Source organism: Kogia breviceps, chromosome 5 (genome assembly GCF_026419965.1).
Source record: "Kogia breviceps isolate mKogBre1 chromosome 5, mKogBre1 haplotype 1, whole genome shotgun sequence".
NCBI classification, from domain to species: domain Eukaryota; kingdom Metazoa; phylum Chordata; class Mammalia; order Artiodactyla; family Physeteridae; genus Kogia; species Kogia breviceps.
Window position 1 is genome coordinate 42,920,749 of NC_081314.1, and position 24,418 is coordinate 42,945,166.

The window sequence follows — 24,418 nt, forward strand, 5'->3', positions numbered from 1 at the left end:
ACATGGTGGAGCTGGTTAAAAGCTTGATCAGACTCAGAAACACGGCCTTCTCTGAAAAGCTGGAGAGAAGAACATGGTTCCCTGCTCTCTGCAGTTTCGGCTGTGGACTCGGTAAAGAGCCATCACTCCTAAACTCTCGGGCTGTGCCTTCAGAGACTGTGTATCACACCAGGGTTGGGTTCTGATGTGATTCCCAGATGTCAAGATGGGAACTCTGGAATGACAGGTTGCAAAGGGTCTCACAGTTGGAAAAGTGTCTCTGCAGTCCATGTTGCTTTGCTATACATTCCAGACACACATTGACTCATATCCCCTGTTCCACCCTGTTATCCACTCCTTTGATGTTCAATGCATAAAATTTAGAATAAACCAAAACTCTGGGGTGACTCCAAGGAGGGGAGATGTCCTGGAGTCCTTTCCTTGTGAACATAATCTCCTTATTCTTTTTTTTTTTTTTTTTTTTTTTTTTTTTTTTTTGCGGTACGCGGGACCCTCACTGCTGTGGCCTCTCCCGTTGCGGAGCGCAGGCTCCGGACGTGCAGGCTCAGCGGTCATGGCTCACGGGCCCAGCCGCTCCGCAGCATGTGGGATCTTCCTGGACTGGGGCACGAACCCGCGTCCCCTGCATCAGCAGGCGGACCCCCAACCACTGCGCCACCAGGGAAGCCCCATAATTTCCTTATTCTATCTTCCCTTCATTCTCTCCCACATACTGTTGTTTCATTTCCTTCCCTCCACTGTGTCACTGCTTTCCATTTACAGGTTTCCCCCGCTATCTGAGCATTCCTATGAAACCTTTCCTAAGCTGAAATGGGTATAAGGCGAAGAAGCAATTACCTTTTTTCTGTAAAAGTGAAAATCCTCTTTGGATTTCTTTCTGTTAGCAAAAACAGATACAATTGGCCCTCCATATCCCCCCTTCCGCATCCTCAGATTCAACCAACCACAGAATGAATTCTGAATTTTGATTTGCAATTGGTTGAAACTGAGGATGTGGAACTAGCCTATACAGGAACCAACTGCGCTACACCATTTTATAAGAGGGACTCGAGGATAGATGGATTGATGGCTTTTGGTATCCGAGGGGTCCTGGAATCAAGACGACTGTACTAATGTAGGTCTTTTCTCAAAGCAAAGGGGCGTAAAGTGAACTTTTGAATAGTGAGGGATACCTGTATCCCGAAATCAGATTTAAACCTACCTTATAGGTTTTGACTATATTTTACCTTCCATTGCCTACCCCTCACCTCCCACCTGATTCTTAAAAAAACAAAGAATAAACAGTCTCACCACTACTATCACCATCACTACCAAAAAAACCAAAGAACATACACCCATTTAATCAAGCCAGAGGTTAATGCTTTGTGTTAAAACTTTTCTTAAAGGTAACTTTCTCCCTCATGACTTTGATGGCTTTGGCTAGGGTGTGAAAGCTGGATCTGAGGGAACTGTGACCCCCCACCACCAGGCCTGGGACTTAGTGCTGGGTCAGGCACCCTTTCTCCTTTCCCTCTGCTTTCCCCTTGTGACTTCTTCCTGGCCCCTCTTTCTCCCTACCTGTTCTCATTTCTCCTATTTACCTCCCCACTCCTGCTTTCTTTTCATGATTTCCATCCCTCAAACCTTCCATCCCTAGTTGGGGCCAAGCCTAACCTCCTACTAAGACCACCTGTGACAAACTGTCCCCAATTCTGATGGTGCCTGATTAGAGCAGCCTCCCTGGCACCACATGTATTGGCAAAGGTGTCTTCTAGTCCAAGGATCACTGATTGCTCAGCCAGCACACAGCTGCCAGGAGCCACCCTCTCTTTCCCCAGCTTCCCATGGGTCCCAGCAAGCAAATGGTTCAATGGTTAGTGGCCACCCAGCAGGCTACTTAGGGCTCATACAGTTTTGAAAGGTATAGAGCTTTTCTCCTATCTTGACACCCTCTCTTTTTTATTTTTAAAAATTTTTGAATTAATTTTTATTGGAATACAGTTGATTTACAATGTTGTGTTAGTTTCTGCTGTACAACAAAGTGAATCATTTATACACATACATATATCCACTCTTTTTTAGATTCCTTTCCCATATAGGTCATTACAGAGTACTGAGTAGAGTTCCCTGTGCTATACAGCTGGTTCTTATCAGTTATCTATTTTACATATAGTAGTGCGTATATGTCAATCCCAATCTCCCAGTTTTTCCCTCCCACCCCTTCCCCCTTGGTAACTGTAAGAAAAATAGGGAACGCTTCACGAATTTGCATGTCATCCTTGAGTAGGGACCATACTAACCTTCTCTGTATCGTTCCAATTTTAGCATATGTGCTGCCAAAGCAAGCACCACCCTCTCTTTTTTAATCCACAATTGCTGTTATCTTTCTTTTGCTTCTCCAGAATTAATTTCAAAATCTAAATGTTTTGCATGGCTGTCCTGTTAGTCAGCCTCCGGTGGTTTATTATTTAGATAAAAACATTCATCCTGAAACACAGGAACAAGAAAAGTGCAAGTGTGCTTACCTGGTGCATCAAATAAAAAATCACCCGATTAATTCAGTCATTTGGCGCAAAGGAGGCTCCCGTCTCCTCCAGTTTTTCATTCTCTCTAGGATACTAATTGTTTTTCTTTTGATAGTCTTGTAATTTTGGCCTGAAGTCTAAAATCTGGCCTGTTGGGCTATGTGTCAGATTTGTAAATTAGATGACATCTGTTTTGAATTTAATCCATCTTTAATTTTCTTTTGAGCTCTCTTCCCTTATTCATTTCCCCTTCAATTGTAAGGATCAGACTTTGCTGGATGCTTTAGACAAAAGTGTGGACCTTTCTGCTTTGTGGGGCACAGATTAAAATTACTGAAGCTAAATGGTCACAATGAAGGCTATTCAGAGAAAAGATGTGGGGAGAGAAGCCTAGCAACCATCCTAGAGAGGATGAGCGGCTAATACAAAAGCCTGGCTGTCCACACCAGCCTTTTTGAGATTCCCACCGAATACTTACAATCGATTAGAAGGAGACTGACAGAGAGGGTTGAAACGGGTGAAGTATTTTGAATTGAGAGAGGCTGAGGTGGTGGTGGTGGTGTATGTGAAGGGAGTAGTGACCTTTGATCTCTTCACATTTAATTTTTTCTTTTTTTTTTCCCTCAGAAAAATAAAAAAGGGAGGGTAAATGCATTTTCCTAATGCAGACTCATATTTTGACAGTGAGACCTCACTTTTTTCTCCTGTCTACATAGCTCCTAAATTCTTCTTTTCATGTGGAAGTTGTTTATTGCTAATTGGATTGGGCCTGCTTATTAGGAATCATTTTTCCTGTCAGATTGCCTAATGTAACACCCTTGTATAACATGTTTTTGCTTTATACAAACCCTTTTTCACATATATAATCTCATGGAGAGTCAACTGGCCTCTTGAAACTTTGCCTGTGTAGAGGCAGGAAAGAATGGATAGACTGCTGGCCAGAATACGTGCCCGAGCTTTCGCATCTGACGCACCCACCAGTCACCACTGGAAGAAGAAATGAGGAGGGTAGCTGAGCACAGAATGTAAAGTGGCTCCCCCGAACACCAGCTGTAGAAGCTCTCAACTGAATTTCCCCACATCATGAAAACTGGCCAACAGTGACTTTGTGCTTGTACATAGATGACAAACCATCCCTTCCCTTCATGATCCCTCCATGGCTTTGGATTATTTGGATGCTGCCATGTGTAGGCTGCTGCTAGGCAGGTCATGGGGTCTGCATAAATGCTGTTTTTAAATGGAATATGTAAATAGCAGTGGTTCTCAACTGGGGGTGATTTTTGTCTCTAAGGGGACATTTAGCAGTGTCTGGAGACATATTTGGTTGTCACAGCTGAGGGGGAGGGTTGCTACTAGCATCTGGTGGGCAGAGGCTGGGGAAGCTCGTAAGTACTATAGAATGCACAGAACAGCTCCATAACCAAGAATTATCTAGCCCAAATGTCAATAGCACCAAAATTAGAAACCCTGGTATTATAGGCATCTATACTAGACATTGAACCAGGCAGCAACAGATTTTTATATGCTCAATCAAAACTATGGTGTTGAGAGAAAAGGGCACTTGCTATCTGGCTTCCTCAGATGAATAGCTGTTGTTGACTTTGATGACCATCTTGGTCATAAAATATTCTCGGTGTGGAGTGGGCCAAGAGGTCCTCCAGATGGGCTCCCTCCCCTCCTGCTACGTCTTTTCTTGGTTATCAGCATCCTCTTCCATATGTATGTGGTCACTCAAGCTAGATATCTTTGGGTTTTCATTCACTCTCCTCCCCTTCTCCTCACTCCACCTCTCACCAATAATCGATTCTTCCTAATTCCAAGCTCTCTCACTATAAAGATCTGTCCTGACTTCTTAGGTTGCCCACCGCTGATTTAGCACAGGCCTCACTCACCATGAAGGGAGCCGACTGCTAAGCCCCCACTACTCTCTCTCTTGCCAGCCTGCAGCTCCAGCCAAATCCATTCAGGGCTCCACCACGTCAGCCATTTCCTCATCTACCTAGTCCTTTAGTGAAGAAATATTTATTGAGTGCCCAATATCTGCTAATTACTGTGCTAGGAGCAGTGTTCATTCCCTGGATTAAAATCTTTCCAAGCCGCCATGTTGCTTACAGGACAAACTCCTCGCTTCTCTGAGAATCTGCCTTTGACCTAACTTTTCAGTTTACTCTCCCACCCTCCACTGATGTATTCACTCCAGCCACGATGAACGAACTGCTTTTTGTTAGTCTGGGTCACACACTCTTAAGCTCTTTTATCTTTGCACGTGAGGAGTGTCCTTTCTATTTGGAGTATCCTTTCAACGCTTATCTGGGGAACTTTCATTCATGCTGTGCAACTTAATCTGGTACCTACACAGATGCCTGGCACATGGAAGCTACTCAATAAACACGGAATGAACTTAAATTTCACCTTTTTTGTGAAACATCCTTCGTTTCCCTGGCTGTATGTCTCTCATGCTCCACAGCCTGCTATATGCACTTCCATTAACCCTGTCACATGCGCTGTGAACCCTTTGAGGAATGGTGTCTTATGTCTTATGTTTTGTTTTATATCTCTTGGGACCTCCAGGCTCTGTGCCATGCTGGACATAAAGTGGACCCTTGTGACTAAATGTTCACTGTTTTGTAAGGATGGCTTCTCGTGTTTTTGCAATGCTGTTTCAGACTGAAAATGATATGCATCATTTGTTAGCCCCAAAACTCACAAAATCTGATGCTAGTCTCAAATGTGCCCTACCCCTTCTCCATAACTGAATACCTTCCAGTGCATAGGATCTGAAATTTGAGTCCATCTTTTATCACTTAGTGACTGTGTAACCTTGGGAAGAGATTTAACCAGTCTCTGAGCCTTTGTTTCTTCTTCTATAAAATAGGAATAATGATAATTGCCCTTCTTACCCCTTAGGGTGATCATAAGAATCAAATGAGATGATGAATTTGAAAGTACTTTGTAACTTTGAAGGTCATAAAACTTTCCAAGTGCCTCCTTATTCAAAATGTAGCAAGACATAATAAAACCCCTCCTGCAATTTTGCATGGTCTTTATTTTTTTCCACAAACTTCTTGAAAGGACCAGATTTGTTTATTGTATCCACCCTTTCCCTTCAACCCCAGGCATCCTGTTTTATGTCCAGCCATACCACTGGCAGCTCACTCACTACAATCATCAATAATTTTCTAATTGCTAATATCTGTGGACACTTTTCTGTCCTTCCTTCATTTGACCTGACTCCAGTCTGCCTCTGCCTGAGATGTTCTCTGCACTGGGGCCAGAGTGAGCTTCCTGAAACATGGATTCTGATCATATCCTAACATGTAAAAACCCACCATGATTCCTCACAGCCTCCAGGATAAAATTCAAACTCCTTAAGAAAGTCTGTCATGTCCTGCATCATCTGGTCCCTGCCTACCACTTCATCAGTATTACCTAATGTCGCTCTCCTTATTACACACACCCTAGCCAGACAAAATGACTTCTGTTTCCAGAAAGTGCTGTGCTCTTTCACATGCTGCCCCAAAGCCAGCCTGGTACAATCTGGTCATCTTTCAAGACTTGGTTCAAAATATCACCTCTTTTGGGAAGCATTCCCCGATCTCAGCTTCCCATTCCTCTCCATTCCATGCAGAAGTAGGTACCCCCATCTCTGTGTTCCCCAAACTCCTTGACAGCATCATAATCAGCATAATCTTCCCACTATTCTCTAATTACCCACTCAATATTTACCTCCTCGCTAGACAATGAGCTCTTTGGGTAAAGGAACATGTTTTATCTCTCAATATGTCTAGCTTTTGGCAGGGTTCTTGGTATAGAGTAAGCAACTGTTAAATGCTTGTTAAATAAATAAACGAGTTCTATAAACATTGTTATTTGCACTACATTCTTATTCCTTTACCGTATTTTTTACACTTTTTTTAGGATTGTTTTGGTTACATTCTGGTTTTCACAGATTTAGAAAAAATTCTGGCAAATGTCATAATTTATTCAGAAGTTACTCTATGTTGAGAGATAGTGAGTTTGGCTTTCTTTGGAAACTTTTATGCTTACAAAAGAAAACATAGCCTTTTGTGCTATGTCTCTGTGGGTTCACAACAGATCCTGAGGTACCCAGGGATCCCTGCTCACCTGTCACTTCTGGCCTTGGTGGTTTCCAGTTGTCGCGTAAGGAGCTTGGCAATGGCAGTGAAGCTGTTGCTCATGCGGAAGATGTCTCTGCTCTGAGGGCCCAGGATGGAGGAGAAGGTGTCCGTGATGCTCTTAATCTCCAGCAGGAGAATATGGTGAAACGAGTGCTCCATGCTGGCCAGTTGACTCACCAGGAACGGCAAGCAGCTCCTGGCTCTCTCCTGCCAAGAACAATGGAGAACATGTACAACTGTTGGTGGGGATGGAAACTGCTGCAGCCACTATGGAAAATAGTATGGCAGTTCCTCTGAAAATAGAACTACCCTATGATCCAGTAATCCCACTTCTGGGAATCTATCCAAAGGAAACGAAGTCATTATCTCAGAGATATCTGCACTGCCATGTTCATAGAAGCATTATGTACGACAGCCAAGACATGGAAGCAACCTAAGTGTTCACTGACAGATGAATGGATAAAGACAATGTGGCATATATGTATGGAGTGAAAAGTTATTCAGCCACAAAAAAGAAGGAAATCCTGCCATTTGTGATTACATGGGTGAATCTGGAGGGCATTATGCAAAGTGAAACAAGCCAGACAGAGAAAGACAAATACTTTATGGTATCTCTTATGTGTAGAATCTAAAAACAAGAAATAGAGGCTAGAAAAATGGTTGCCAAGGACTAGTGGGTGGGTGGGTGGGTGGGAATAGGGAAAGGTTGGTAAAGTGTATAAACATTCAGTTATAAGATGAATAGGGTCTGAGGATCTAATGTATAACATAGTGACCATAGTTGATAACACTGTATCATGTAATTGAAATTTGCTAAAACATATGGGATAATGGATGGGTTAATTAACTTGATAGGGGGAATCCTTTCACAACGTATAGTATATATCAAATCATTTGTTGTACACTTTAAATATCTTATAATTTTACTTGTCAATTATACCTTAATAAAGCTGGGGGTGGGTGGGGAAGAACGATGAAGAACTAAGGTCTATATTTTTTTAAAAAGTCAGAGTCCCATGACCTGCAGATGACAATTCTATGGGGAGCTTACTTAGAGAGCTAGCTGAAGCTAACAATGTTTCATTCATAATGCCTCTTAATTGGCTTCTTTGAGGTTTTGATTTTTTTCCTGATTTCCAAGACAATTTTAAAAAAATAAATAAAACCTTTTTCCTGTTACTCCTTTCTTAAAAATATGTAGTCTCATGAGCCTATCTTGCCAGGTCCAAATCTCTCAACCATCGTTAATGATCTGACCCCCACATTCACCCTTCCCAACTCTGGTTCCTCCTTGGGCCAAGCCTCTATGCCTATGACTCACTAACTCCACACGGACAGGGGAGGCCTGGTCGACGGCACCCCCACCCATCTGCCTGTCAGATGGTGCTGTGCACCATAATGGAATACCTCCTCTCCACAGGACATCCTCCCTCATTTGTTCACTTTAAGCATTTGTCGGCATGCTACAGATTTTATGTGCCTGGTCGAATGAGTAGATTCTATTACTCAGCTTTAATCAAGTTAACTCTCACAGTTGACTTAAATACGTTCCTTCAAAAAACTGAAGATGAAGAACAGCATGAACAACTCAGGAGTGAGTGAATAACAAGAAAATGGCTTAGCTGACTTGTCTCCTATACCTATGAGAACTCCTCATCAGTCATATTATGAGGTGACATGATTTAATCCAGCATGACTGGAAGTTAGCCAAAAAATTCAAAATTATCAAGAACGTTATTTGAAATGTAGATTTGTGCCCAATATAAATAGTGATATACCATTAATAAATAAAAATAATTTAAAATATGCTTATTTTATCTTTAACTGCTCTTTTAAAAATTTTATTTTTTAATGTATTTAAAAACTTTCATAATGGTAGTATAATAGACCATATGTATAATTATAAATAAATATATATTGGAGGCTGATGCTCAAAATCCTTATAAGTGATAGGTGTGCAGGTGTAAATTACTCTTCTAGCTAGGAATTCCCCTGTCCCCTTTATTCTAGCATTTGGGGCCTTCATTCCTTTCAAGATGTAACTTCTCTCTCCTTCATGAAGCCATTCCCAATGACATCTTCTGTCTAAATTTTCACTGTATTATCAACTCTTTAAAAAAATATTTTTAGTACTTGATTGCATTTGATCATTTGTTTCCTTGTGCTTTTATTGCATGCCTGTAATATGTCTGTGCTAGACACTAGATGACAAAGGTGAATGAGAAGTGGTCTCTGCCTTTAAGGGACCCACAATCCCCCCTTCCATGTATAATTCCCTAATGGTTACAGGTACCACTCAAGTCTCCGAAAGGGACCACTTCTCGTACATCAATCATCAGCCCGGCACAGAACTGAGCCTGTAGTGTCTACACTCGGTGTGTACGTCTTGATTCACTGATTTAAGCAAACCTTATATGCCAAGGCATGACTTTACAAATAAAGGTATGTAGTTGCAAAAGAATTCTGTACTTTAAAAGAAATATTTATTACAGAACAGACTGCAGTAGCGAACTTCCCTAGTCTTTAATACTTAACTTGTTTTTCAAAGAGTCCATGTACATTGCACTGGAACACATCTCTTGGGGAAGGGAGTACATCTGCCATCAATCCCTTAATAACTATTTGTTAAGAACCCCTAGGGCACAGTGCTCTGTCTGGATATGTGGGACTAAGGTTAGCACTTCAGTGAGCTGGACAGCTAATTGAAGAGATATTTACTCATTGAAGGATAACAATATTAGAGGAATGAAAAATAAACACCATTGGAACAAGTTCCTTGATAGCCCATTTTATACTTTGGCTCATATAATTGTCAGGTTGCAGAAGGACACCCAAGTACTCTTGAGTCTAATATTTTTTTCAACATAGATGCTTTCATTCATGCAAGGGCTCTGTATGTGAATTCACGGTGTACAATGCATCACAGGGACGTTTTCCCTTCCTCATTTCAAGGCAAAAGCTGGATGTGTGGGTCCCTACCCTGCACCAGACACTGTTTTAGAAGCTGGGAACACAGTACTGAAGAAAAACGATAATCTCTGCCATGATAATGAGGCAGACAGACAATAAACAAAATACATGTGTAAAATACAGAGTGTATTGGATGGAGAAATGTACCTCAAAGGACGATGAGGCAGAACAGGGAGACCCACGGAGGGGGGTTAATGTTAAATAGTGTAGTCAGGTCAGATTTCACAGAGGATATTACATGTGAATTCAGCAAGATTTTAGGATCTAAACCCAAAAGTCTCAGTAACCACAGAAAACAGTTACAGCAAAAAGTGTCCTGATTGACAAAGGGAGGTTGGAAGAGATAAGAAATGGGACAGGGGAGATGTGGCACTTCACTATGGAGAATGCGATTTCAAATTTCAAGTAACTTCCTCGGCTTCGGTTTCAGGTTCTTCTTTAGCAGTTTTTCTAGTCAGTCCACAAACGTTTCATTTGCTTACCTAAGAAGTGTCCCTACAGTTTCATTAAGAGCCCTTTTTTGAAAGCACATGTCTTCCTAAAGGTGAGGATGGCTGTGTGCGTATTTGCTGAAATCAATACAATTCTGGATGATTTTCTGGCAGCCAAATTGAGCTGAAGGGAAAATTAATCACAGTGTGGGAACAGTTAGAAAAGTTATAACTGTTCTGGAACTAACACATGAAACCCAGCCAACCTCACATCGTTTGTTCTGAAAACTTGGAGCATGCCCGTGTACCTCACAGGGGTAACAGATGTGATTCTGGATGAGAAAGTGTGATGTTAGGGTAAGAAGGGCTTTAGGAGACTCTGATTTCTTTCTTGGCTCCACAATATTTCATCTCTGGGGACTAGTGACTGCATTTTTCTGCTTTCAGTCATCCCACCGTGGGGACAGGGTCAGCAGCACCTGTGTGCCTTAATGGCAAGCTGACCTCATCCCTTCTGACATAAACTGATTATTTAATATTAAAATAATAATAGCTGACCCACAGAGAACACTTAATCTAAGCGCCAATCCTATTCTATACAATTTTTATGTATTTATTCATGCAATCCTCCCAATAATACTGTGATCACTGCCATTTCGTAAGAAGGAAACTGAGGCACAGATGGAGGACTAACTCACTCAGGTCACGCTGCCCGCCGTGTCTCTAAAGCTGTGTCTTCTCTGGCTATACTTCCATCCCTCCCGCCCCAAATCCCAAACCCACCCTTGCACATATTTTCCCACTCCTTTCTCCTATCTCTTGTTCACCATCAGTTATAGGATCCTTTTCGCTTTATTTTGATTTAGTGGTGTAAATATCATAAATACTCTGTAAATATAAAATAGACCAGCAGGTCTCAAACTTTTTGGTCTCAGGAACTTTTTACTGTCTTAAAAATTATAGAAGACACCAAAGAGTTTTTGTTCATCTGAGTTATATCTATTGATATTTACCATTTATTAAGTTAAATAAAAGAAATTTCAAAAAATGTCTGGAGACATTTTTGGTTGTCACTGCTGGGGGTGTTAGAGGGGACAAGCTGGTAGTATCTACTGGGTAGAGGCTGGAGATGCTGCTAAACATCCTACAGTGCACAGGACAGCCCCCCTGGAAACCAAATATCAAAATATTTGGCTCAAAATATCAACAGGGCCAACCTGAGTTAAGTGAAACTGGCTTTTTGTTTGTTTGGTTTCTTCCCTGTAAACATGTGGTGGTGAAGAAGTCGATGAGTACGTTTTGGTGCCACTGTCTTGATCTGCGCTAAGGCACTGGCAGTTTTACCCATCATCGCTTTTGTCCTTTCAGTGCAAATGTCAACACAGTGAAAAAGGTCAATGATGTGTGAGTATTAGTGTGAAAATAGCTTGGACCTCACAGATCCCCTGAAGGGGTCTCAGGGGACCATGGACTGCACTGAGAATTGATGAACTAGAATCAAGGGTCAGCAAACTGTTTCTGTAAACAATCAGAGAGTAAATATTTTTGGCTTTATGGGCCATGTGGTATCTGTTATGGGAAAACAGCTACAGACAATAAGTAAATGAATAGGTGTGGCTGGATTTGGGTCACAGGCAGTGATTTGCCTTGGTCATACCATTCATTTGTTGTGTGTTATTCATTTTGCTTGTAAAATACTGCTACTATCTCATAAAACGCCTCTGTTATTCTTTGTTAGGATAACAGAATGTAAATCAGAAAGCAGCCAAAAATGAAAATGTGGGTGCCTGGTTATGGTGATGATTGTTTCCCTCTATTAAGCATCCACTGTGTCCCAGGTACTTGGCATCTGCTTCCTCACTTAATCCTCATGACAACCTTGCAAAATGGTAACAGGATGAAGATACTGATAAGAGGGCCAATCACTGGACCAAGATTACACTGGTAATACAAGTCTTGGTAGCAGAGACAAGAATGAATCAAGGGCTTCCCTGGTGGCGCAGTGGTTGAGAATCCGCCTGCCGATGGATGCAGGGGATGCGGGTTCGTGCCCCGGTCCGGGAAGATCCCACATGCCACGGAGCGGCTGGGCCCGTGAGCCATGGCGGCTAAGCCAGAGCGTCCGGAGCCTGTGCTCCGCAACGGGAGAGGCCACAACAGTGAGAGGCCCGTGTAACGTGAAAAAAAAAAAAAAAAAAAAGAGTGAATCAAGATCTGCCTGATTTCAGAGTTTGAATATTTCCACTTTGGGTAGGCTGAAAAAGATGGCTTAGTGCAGCCCTGTCTACTGCTACTTTCCTGTCTTCCACCCACAGCAGGTATCAGCAACTGATTTCAGCGTTCTCTGCTGAACTTTCCCAAGACCCTTGCTCAACACTATGCTCCTGTGAAAGGGTCTCAACCCTGGCTGTATGTTAGAATCACCTGCGAAACTTTTAGAACAATTCTAATGCCCAGTAATTCCCCTCTCCCCCGACCCCCGTTTCTATTTAATTTCATTGTGATGGGTGGGGTCCAGGCAGAGGAATTTTTAAAACCTCCCAAGTAATTCTAATATAAACCCAGGGCTGAGAATCACTAGTCTATATAGAGTTCCAAATCTCTGAAAGTTTGAGAATTTGCTGATTTTAGGAAATGTGGATTTGGTCCTAAAATCCACACTTTTCTCTCTGTCCTTTATCAATTTACAGAAGAGTTAAAGAAAATAATTTACTTTGCTGCCTGAATGAAAATATTTTATTTCCTGGGCATCTGTTATTCTTGCTTTTTTATTGGGCCATTTCACTGTTATTTTTTCATAATTCAACTCTTAGATGTCTCCACACACCAAAAAGACACTTGCAAGGGGCATTAGGAATGTAAATCAAATGAGCTTATTGTTAATGCTTTCTCAGTGAAGCTTTGCCAGGGAGACACCAGCCTTTACTTAGGAGCCCTCAGAAGCCTGAGTGAGGCCAGCAGTTGCTTGGTGGTGTATTTATTCCATGAGCCTCTTTCCTAATGATGGTGGGATTACTAGCTTCAGAGCAAGAGTTGAAGGATTAGTATGGGCCCCTCCTCTACCTCAATTCCCTGGCTTCAAGAAACTCTAGAGTAGGGGAGCCAACTCTTTCTGATTGGTCCTGGTATTTTCCTGGTTTTGGCATTAAAGGTCCCAAATCCTGGGAAACCCTTCAATTGAGGGCAAATTGGGACAGTTGGGCACCCTACTCTTGAGTCTGTGAGAAGGTGGGAAATTATTTCAGCTCAGAGGACTCTGCTAGACGGCCTCACACTGCTGGTGAATGTGATGATATATCACTATCTGTCTCTCTATGTATATGTGTGTGTGTGTGTGTGTGTGCACACAGAGTCGATGATTATTATTCATAGTAGCTATGTTCTATAAAGTCACTTCAAACACTGAATTAGCAAATACTGAAGCATTGCTTCTAGAGCAAACATAGGGGTAGGTTCTTGAAAGTCTCCAGTCACACATTTTCATCAACTGATCAATATATGACCTTGTTTTATGTGTGTTTCTATCTAAAGACGTCTTCAGATGAATGGATAAAGAAGATGTGGTACATATATACAATGGGATATTACTCATCCATAAAAAGGAACAAAATTGGGTCATTTATAGAGACATGGATGGGCCTAGAGACTGTCATACAGAGTGAAGTAAGTCAGAAAGAGAAAAACAAACATTGTATATTAATGCATATGTGTGGAATCTAGAAAAATGGTACAGATGAACTGGTTTGCAAGGCAGAAATAGAGACACAGATGTAGAGAACAAATGTACGGACACCAAGGGGGGAAAACTGGGGCGGATGGTGGTGAGATGAATTGGGAGATTGGGATTGGCATGTATACACTAATACGCATAAAATAGATAACTAATAAGGACCTACTGTATTAAAAAATAATAAAGTAAAATTCAAAAGAAAAAAAATAAAGATGTCTTCATTGATACAGATCGTTAATTCATTAAAATTGAACTCACAGCTAACAGCGCTATAACTCATGCCTGAATGCAGCCTACATAACACATGAATTTTCTCCATAAGGTGCATCACAGCCTTCTCACACTTGGGAACACTAGAGAGCACCTGAGCACTAAACTTGTGGACATTTTAAGCAATAAAATCACCAACAAAGAGCACAAAGATTAGACTGTGGCACTAAATAGACCACGAGAAGAACAGACACTTGTTTACAGAGAGAGGGGAACTGAAACAAGAAGGCAGAGCATTGCCTTGTTCAACCCCAGCTGGGAACCTGTGCAGTGGGCACTATTCTGTGCATGTCTGTGAGTCACCTCACAAGCACCTCGAGTATTGATTTGGGGTTACAAACACAATTTAGAGACTAGGGTGAATTTTGTGAATATAACATCAGTGAGGTCGATAGAAAGATAGATAGATAGATAGATATCAATACAGATAGACATGTAGATAGGTGGATCGATTAATCAATCTTGGATCTTTGTGGACCTTCTATAAAAGAAAATTATCTTCTTTTACCTTCTGGTCGATTGAAAGATATTCCAAACTGCTAGGCCTGACTTTCCATTTAGCCATCAGGAATGTGAGCTCAGCTTAACCAGGTCATATGGAGTCTGGTTTGAGTTTAAGTCTCCAGCTCATCTTGCCAGTTTCTTTCCTTCTACTTTTCACCACAGGCAGATTCTCTCCTTGCCTTTAAACTAATTGAAACGTTCTTTCCTTCAGTAAGTTACTATATATCCGAATCCACATGTGCTCTATTTTTCACCCACATATTAATTCTTTTCCCCACCACAGATGGATTTGTATATATGACCCAACTTGGGTGTGCAGATTGAAGCCTGGTGACAGCCATTTGCTTTTTGCTTGAAGCTCAATTGGTTTTTGTTTTTTTATTTTTAACAAAACAACCTCAAAATTTATTTAACAACTGGTAAAACTTCAGGGAAAAATAGATCAATAAATATTCGTAGTTGGAGATTTTAATATACTTCTCTCAAAATTGATAGTTAAAGCAAGTAACACACAAGTAGATATATCAAAGACCTAACCATATAATTAATACATTTGAGCTATTAGAAATATTTTTTCAATCCTGAACTAAATAGGATGCACATGCTTGTACACCTGAATTGAACACAATATTGTGAATCAACTTCAAAAAAATACTATGCACATTCTCTTTGAGTATGACTGGACCAGCAACTCAGTTATTTACAGCAGAATATGAAAAACATGGTAACATGACATATTCTAAAATCCTTTTTTTCCTTTTTTGATTCTTCACAAAAAAAAAAGGAAAAAAAGATGTTGGAATAATGCCATTCTTTTTAAAAAAGGGATCCATTTGGTTTGGAACACTGAATAAAGCTCTCCCTGAATGAGAATTGTAATTATGAGAAAGCCAACGGAGAAACTTATCTGTAAATCCTTTTTTAATAGATTCTGATATGCTAGGTAAGACATTTATGAAGTGGTGTTCATGTTGGAGATACTAAGATATGCCTTCTTCTCGGAGCTATCTGTGGCTAGGGGTTGTTGCCATTTGAAAAGACCAACCCTAAAAGCAGTTTTCTCTGCTTCCATATCCTTTAGCAACCCAGTTTCCATCAGAAACAGATGTCTTCCATTAGGGCAGACTGTTGGCTACTGGAAGCCCTTCCTCCCCTTCTCTTCCTTGTACCCCCTCACACGTCTTTAAACCGATTCAAACGTCACCTCTTCTGTGAAGTCCTCCTGAACTCTTCCAGCCAAAGTTGCTTGCACCTATCTCTGTGTTCCTCAGACCTCTGGCTGTATCTTCATAAGAGCCCTGACATCCGTACCTGCAATATCTGTGTCATTGTCACCTTTCCCGGTGTGCCCCTCAAAGGCTGGACATGTCACATTCATTCGGTGCTTAATGTGTTGACTGACATAAAGTTTATTATTGAAAATCACTACCAACACCCCAACGCTCCTGACACAGCTCTGGAACCATGAGGTGGGGAAAAACCTCATGCTTTTCAGCAAAACAGGATTTTTTAAATCTTCCTACCTCCTTCTGGGGAATGGCTGTACTGATAGATTTTTTGGTATGGCTGGACTTATGTTAAGAAAAACTTGAGATGATTTTGGGCCTGGTGTTTTTATTAGCTGTATAACTTTGAGCATCTTATTTAACCACTTTGAGCCTCAGTTTCTTCATCTATAAATTGGAGCTAGCAATTCAGTGGCAGATATTTTTGCTTGCCTATCAATAGTCATATCTCATCCTATCACCTTCTTTCTTATTGGTAAAATCTCCACCCTGCCATAATGTGAAAATGACAGCTATTCAATTCCTCAGCCTCCTTTGTAACTAGGGGACAGGTATATGAGTTTATCCTGGGCATTTGGACTTGGGGTAAAGTTTTTGGGGTAAGAGATTGATGGAAAAGGTTTTTCTCCCAAATAAGAAGAGAGACATGAAAGGACACATGCCTTTTCTTTAATCAGACGTTGCTGTGTCTACATCATGTGCTGCCTGGATCTGTGGCAGCCATCTTACAAGTATGAGGGGACATACTTATGGGGCCAAGTCAATATACTGGGGAGGTGGAGAGAAAAAGCCTTGTCACCAAGGGTTTTTGATGACATTTTGGAATTTTTAAAGGAACTTGGACCCATGAAGTCTTGCAGACTTCTTAAATGAGATAATAAATATTCTTATTATTAAAGCTGGCTTTAGTTTGATATGCTATTAACAAATTCAGTTGACACAAACTCTTCAAGACTTTGTTATGAGGAATAATGAAAGAATACCTATAAAGGAACTGACATAGAGCAAATGGTGTTAAAAAATGGTAGCAATCAATTGTTATTACAAGTTTTATTCTTAATAAGATGTAATTATACTTGAAATATCAATGAGTTAAAAAATAAGCCATTTAGTAGAGGCCTATTGTTTTATTATATTATTGTTGTCAATGCCAGCCATACTATTTGGCACATAGTACATGTTTAATGGTTTTCTTTGACATTATAGAATATGTATGTGCTGCACATGAAAGAATATGTATAAACATACTTAAGTAATGAAACAGAACATTGGCAATACCATTAAAAGCACTGGTGTGCCCCTCCCTTGTGCTTCTCTCTTTCTCTCTCTGAATACCTCCCCTGCAGAGAAATCAATATCAGGTTTTAAAAGTCATTTTTAAACAGTGGGAGTCCCTTTGAAACATGCAAACTTTTACATACTGGTGATGTATGACTCCTGGTCCTATTCTACTGGAAGACTTTTGGTCCCTCCTATTCTGTTGTCTGTTCAGAGTTTGAGATATTAACCTTTAAAATAAAATTTTAAAGATTCTATTGACTGATGAGTTTATAGTCACTCTTTTTAGAAATTCCAAATGACTGAGTCCAGTTCATTAGAGACCTGCTTTTCTGTTGGATTTAGCTGGTCTGTCTGTGCAACGTGCAAAGTTCCTCCATCCCAGCCCCTGCTCAGGCCTCTCTGAACCGCATCCACCCTGAAGATTTATAGCTCTTTCTGAGACACCTTCTAGCACCAGCCTAAGTTGTTCCACTGCCTAAAATTTCCCCTTGAAACAATGAGTGTTTGGCTTTCTAGAGGCTTCCTTTACTGCTTGGAAAGTAGAATTGGTGAGTAAGACACTAGCAGGGCAAACAAAAAGAGTATTGGTTGTTTGGGTTGTTGATAAGTGTGAGAGACTTTCTTTGGATACATATTTCCAGACGAAGTTCCCCCCTCAGAGAACAGAAAGGTGGCAGTCCCATGGAAAGCCCTCCCAGCTGAGCAGAAACGGGTGGTGGTGTGGTGGTCATAGAGCGTGCTCAGAAGCTCCTTCCTGTGTTAGAATACTGGCACTGCCACCAGGCAGTCATGGACCTTGGGCAAGTCATTTAACTCTCCTTGGCTCAGTTTATAAAACAGATTAATGGGCCTGCCTCATAGAGTGGTTGTGAAGATTCAGTGAGTTAAAAACAAAGCATTCAGAACAATGCCTGGCACAGGGAAATGCTAAGTAAATGTTAGCTATTATTGTTTCAGTGTCGAATATCCTAAATGTAAATACAGACATATCTAAATTATCACCAAAACTAAAATAAGCTGTCTCAGAAGCCATATATCCCCTTAATTTTTCTGAGTTAACTTATTTTGTGAATTGATGAAGGTTTGGAAGTTCTAGAAATGTCCAAAACCCCAATACCCACTCAGTAAGCAAATATGGGCCACTGTTTTCAGTAACCTGCGAAAAGGTTTACCTAGAAGTGAAATTTGCTCAACATTTTACCAAGAAAGCCATTTCTCTTTTTAAAAATGTCACATGATTAAGTCAAAAGACTATATAACTTAAGGTTTTCTTAGTGACTTGAATCCTCATGATCTATCAATAGCTAGATCTTTTTCTCTTTGCAATTATTTCCCAGTCTTTCTCAATTTTTTCCTGTATCTGAAGCAAAAATATCCTACAGTTATAACATTTTCAATCCCACAAAAAGTCACCGTTATTGAAGTAGACAAGGCAGTAATGGTCCAGTAAAATAAAGTCATCCAGTAATCTATAAATTCCAAGATAATTGTACAGTTAATAAATTTTACTCTTTAAAAATTATGCTACCCCCAGACAAGGATATGCTCTTCTAGCCTGAAAATACTAGCACAAAAATATACGCGAAATGCTTGCACAGTAAGTAGGCATCAAATGCTGTTAGTTTATCATGTTCAAAAGCTAAGATTCGATATATTTTTTTAAATAGAGCATTGAGAGAGCAAGTTGCCTGAAATCTTTTGTTTTGTTTTTTGTGGTACACGGGCCTCTCACTGCTGTGGCCTCTCGCGTTGCGGAGCACAGGCTCCGGACGTGCAGGCTCAGCGGCCATGGCTCATGGGCCCAGCCACTCCGCGGCATGTGGGATCTTCCCGGACCGGGGCTCGAACCCGTGTCTCCTGCATCGGCAGGCGGACTCGCAACCATTGCGCCACCAGGGAAGCCCTGAAATCCTTATTTGTGGAACGAAGTAGAGAATATATAAACAAAAACATTGTTAATGTCTCCTTAGGCAGATAATCCTCCAATTTTGAGCTGATTTTTAAAGTAGCATTCCAAAAAGTCATATTCCTCAATTCTTTCTTCTATCCTCTGACCATGCCTCAATTTTCTTTATATCAGCTTGGAGTTAATTGAACATATTTTTCTTCCCATTGATAAACAAAGCTCTATTATAATTTAAACAGATTTACATATTCTAAATGATCATTTAATCCAATGTAAAGGGAATAAGTTCCCATCCTTTCCTTATTACTTTTGATTTAGTTTGCATGATTTCAGGAACACACAGTTTCTGTGGGCACATGGGAGAGTAATAAATCATGCCTAGTAAAACAATACTGCTTAGGCAAAACAATAAAAAAAAAATAAGTTCCAGTAATAAAATTTAAGAAGCAGCTGATGAAAACAGATGTATCCTTTGTTTTGAATGAACCTCAAATTTTGTAACATGGCAAAAATTAAGGATCTACTGGACTCAGTTCGACTCTGTGCATTTGGCACAGAATACTAAAGTACACCCCGCCCTTGTAAAACAAACAGAACAAAAAATACAAGGTATAATTTTTGTACTTATAAAGCAATTATGGCTTTTATTTAAATGTGGAACTTACTACGTCTTCCTCAAAGAGAGGTTTCAATGAAGTTGACAGGATTTAAAGTAGAAATCAGAGAATGTGAAAGGTAGCTTACTTTTATGTCTTGCTATTTGAGACAACAATGTAACCAAATAAATTATGTTTTTAGTATGATTGATTTTTTTAAAGGCCAGAAAACTGAACATGGTCTGCTGTCAATAAGTGTTTCCAATTTGACTATTTTTCCCTAAATAGCATTTGGTGTGGCCACATTTATGTCTGAAAACCCAAATCTCTCTTCATTTGTGCTGAGAGTTTATTTCCCAGCATCTTTTCTTTGCATTGACCCCCAAATACTTAACAGACCTTAAAGCTTGTAGAAATCTATCTAATTTGAGCTTTGAACATAGTATTATTTTGTGGGTTGATAAAGGATTTAGAGGTTCTACAGTTCGGATTTACTCTTTAAAAACTGGGGGCTTGGGAACTTAGCCTTTTAAAGGTAAATCTTTTGTGTGGGATCAAGCGACTCAGAATGAATTATACAGAGCCAGAATTTCTTCTCCCACCACACCATGGTCCCCTCATGTAAATGACCTCTCATTGATTATCCCCAACAATGGTTCCACTATTTCTTTTGCTTCAATTAAGGAAACTTTTTGAAAGACCATTGGGGATTTTAGCATTGAAACATTTCTAGAGAACTCAAAGAAGCAGCCCATCTTTAACTACACAATATCTGTTTTGCAAATGTGGTATAATCACAGAATGATAGAAAAAAGTAACCACAGGTCTTCTGGCCCAATCATGGAAACCATTTTGAAGAAAGTTGCTTATTACAGGTCCAAAAAGAAAGAAAAGAAATAGGAAGAAAGAAAAATGAAAGGAAGAAAGAAAGAGAAATTGTGTTTGAACCTTTTGCCAGGAAAAAAAGGAAAAGTGCTTTGTGGTCATTAGAAAAGGAACAATATGGTAAGATTTAACTCAGTTGAACTATACATCAGCTACAACTGAACTTTCCATACTTTACTCATTACATTACATAATTTACTCATTATACAATTAAATACAAGATGCCTATCTTTCTTTGCACCTACTTACTTTCAAAAAAACAACACCAGGATGTTTTATTCATGGTAGCTGAGACGTAACTCCCAAAATACAAGTTAGACAGAAATACTTGGATAAATATTATTTCATTACTTATAGGGGAGAATGAAATGGAAAAATGCAGTCTGCAAATGTGACCCTGCCTGATATTATTGATTTCCTTAGCTAGGATAGTTTAAGTTTTTTTTGCTACTTGCCCCCTATCCCGCCAATGCTCCCCTTTCTCGTTCCTGGATTTTGCCTTGGGTTAATTATTTCTGGTCTCATAGCAACTATGTTTTCATTGTGAACTGCCTGAACTGCTTGCTGGAAGTCAGCAGGGCATAAATAAATAAGTAAATCAAAATATGCAAACAAACTGCAGTTAATAGGATGGGGGTTTGAAGGTATGTCTGTCTGGCCAGGATGTGCTCAGAAGAGAAGGTCTGAAATGTAGTAGCTTGGAGAAAAAAATTACTTTTCAAATTGCTTTCCACTCACTTGTGAGCTCACCTTTATGCAAACAGTGGAAATAAAGCAGAACAGCGTTTTAGGATTTTTAGATAAGGTTGTGTTGAGGTCTTGAATGGACTCATGTTTTGTCTTAGTCTATTTGGGCTTCTGTAACAAAATATCACACACTGGGTGGCTTGTAACCAACAAACATTTATTTCTCACAGTTTTGGAGACTGCAAAGTCCAAGATCATGGTGTTGGCAGATTTGGTTTTTGGTTCCATGGAAGAAGGGGGCAAAGGAGCTCTCTGGAAACTCTTTAATAAGGGCACTAATCCTGTACATGAGGGCTCCACCCTCAGGACCTAATCACCTCCCAAAAGCTCCACCTCCTAATACCATCACCTTAAGGTTAGGTTTCAACATAGGAATTGTGGGGATGGCCGTGCACATTTAGACCATAGCATGATTTAATCTTGCCATTCCTCAGCAGAATAATAGAAGAGTCACCTCATTGTATCCATTGTTTCCATTTTATCTACTGTATGGGATACTAAAATCTTTGCATTTAGCCTTTAAGGTAATTCTCACTTTCTAAAGTGGAGGAAGGTAGAATATTTCCTTCAGGAAATCTTTGTAACTTCCCATTTCCTCCCACTACCCTCCTTCCCTGACAATTAGTTTGTACTTACCAGTCATGAAGGAGAAAGAGTTGGTCACCAAATAATGCTTTAGGAATGTGGAGTTATCATAGAGAAGGTGGGCTCTGGGAAGTGTTTTGAAGGAGGAAAGGGACATTTGATTGAGATAGGGACCACCATCACACAGAATGCTACATACAGCTGAAGGAAGTTTGTCTTCAAAGAAGAAGGCAGTAGAAGGAAGAGCCAGAGAAAATGTAGACATCAATAGGCGCTTAGTATAATCCAGGGATTTCTAAAATCAGCCATACTAAGTAAATAAATATTTCAGTAATGGGAGATAGTTAGGAAAGTGTTTGTCTTCCACTTCTCTGGGTGAATTGCCAGATATTTGAAACTCTATGGGATCTACATAGTGCTGAAGTTGGGAAATCTACAATTCTGAAAACATTTTCCAGACATCTTAAATTTACTAATCTTAAATAGCAACTATTTCTTTATCTACTCTAGATTTATTTATTACTTAACAAGGAATAAACTGATGTCAAGATTCCCTTCTCAGTGTAATTTCTGTTGTGTTATATACATGTAGATAACAAGACTCATGCTGGTTAATGCTAAGAACTATAACATGAACATTTCAGCATGACTGATCAGCCAACTGTCAGATACATCTTTTCTTAGGGGCTGTGAACCAGCACCAAGTTCCGCATTCCTATTCACTACAAAATAAAATCAGGCTTACAGTTTTTGATAAATAAGGCAGAGAGCTGAAATGTAAATATCAGCTCAAATAGTATAGTTATGGCTATATAACAAAATTCATCTACTTTCAAGTGCTCTCCTCATATTTTTTGAGAGTACAATTATTAAAAAAAACCTTTACATCATGGTGATACCATCTCTATGTCAAATCCTGCTAGGGGTTTTGGGGATGCTTCCAGATCCTGGTCGAAAGATGATGAATTGAGTAACAAGGAAAGAAAAAAACAGTTAAGCAATAGGAAAATCTTGTATATATCCCCTATGTTATTTAAAACTGTTAATTCGGAACACTCTTCCCCTATCCTCCCCCCACTGCCATCTCGTTTTCCACAGGAGTGGGGATGGGATAAGGAATTCTAGGAATGTTATACAGGAAGTGTCAAAGCCCAGTGAAGGATCATTTCTAAGTGAAGAAAAACCAAAGCCCCTTCCAACAACACAAGAGCTGAATTTTATTTAACTTTGCACTCTCTACAGTGCCTTGCACACATTAGATGTGTGATAAATGCTCAGAAACTGTATAATAAATAATGCTTGATGTTCCCTGGGTTTCTGTTTACCCTAACATTGCCAAAGATGATCATTTTTAAAGGTTATTGATTTATTTACATTGAAACAAATGGGTCTTACAAAGAAACCTGTGGGGGTATGGCTGTGTGTGTCTATAAACATACATGAATCATGCATGCATATACATATGTGGGCATGCCCAGACCTCCGGGGGGATCCTATAGCAGATAAGCCCTGTGGGGCCTGGATCCTTGAGACCAGTGCCTCTTACACTTTCAAGTGCATACACATCACCTGGGGATTTTGTTAACTTGTAGATTCTGATTCAGGTTCCCAATGGTGCCCAAAGCTGGGGACCACACTTTGACCACTACACAGAAAGGAGACGAACAGAACCTGAAAACCAGTAGCCACCACCCATGACTGGAACCCAATGTCTGTAATGTTCCTGGTCTTCCTCACGACCTGCCATGTCATCAGTTGCCATCTACTAGTACAAGACCTGTACTAGTGTCAAGGTCCAGTCTCTATGTAACAGCTGGTCAGCAAGTATTTGTGGCCCACATGCTAGGAGCCTTGAATACAGTTGCAGTGCAGGAATGAGCAGTGCAGGGAAACAACGAAATGTAAGGTATAGTGTGCCCTCTTTCAGAGGGCTTAGAGTGGGCTGGGAGTGTGTGGATTCATACATAAGCGAATAGAAGGCAAATGCAACCAGAAGAAAGTCAGGTGCAGACTCCACATTACAGCTGTACACTCTCACATGCTCAGAGCAGGGAAGATGGTGATGGCCTGGGAAAGTACGGAAATGACTTTTCCTTGGATTGGGCTCCCCAGAAACAGACCCTGAGATGATTTACGTGCAAATCATCTATTTGGAAACTGCAGCAGATGAGTACAGGAGTAGAAGAGTGAGGCAGAGAAGGGAAATAGCTCGGAAGGGATGCCAGGAGACTCTGGGGAAAGGGTTACCTCATTCGAGGGGTAACAGAGTTGGGGTATAAATACTCCCATTATTGGTTGAAGGCTGTTAGTGGGGCTGGGGGTGATATTCGTCACATATCTATCCTGCCATGCATGTCAGCAGGGTGGCTTGTAAAGATGGGGAAAACCACAGACTCAGAAATGCAGATGCTGGCAGTTGAAGGGAAGCAGGAGAGAGATGGGCCCCTGGGGCAAATGGTTTGAGTTCGTTCCCTGTGGACAGATACTCCGAGAAGGGAATAACGGGACAATTGAGAGAGGAGGCTGGGCCCTGCCCAGATAGAAGATAAGAGAACACATATTCCTCATTCTTGAAGTCAGGAGA

General features: G+C 40.4%; 1 protein-coding gene and 1 non-coding gene across 3 annotated transcripts in view; both read right to left on the reverse strand.

Annotated features, from left to right (window-relative positions):
• The window catches only part of VEPH1 (ventricular zone expressed PH domain containing 1), a 219,817-nt gene that overhangs the window by 108,334 nt on the left and 87,065 nt on the right, over positions 1-24,418 (reverse strand). For both annotated transcript variants that reach the window (XM_067035332.1, XM_059065588.2), the window contains exon 7: positions 6,630-6,850. In XM_067035332.1, the coding sequence (XP_066891433.1) occupies positions 6,630-6,850 (221 nt within the window). The remainder of the gene's footprint in view (positions 1-6,629; positions 6,851-24,418) is intronic.
• On the reverse strand, positions 2,222-2,328 carry LOC131757915 (U6 spliceosomal RNA). Its single transcript, XR_009336062.1, has one exon. It is a non-coding gene; the product is annotated as a U6 spliceosomal RNA (small nuclear RNA).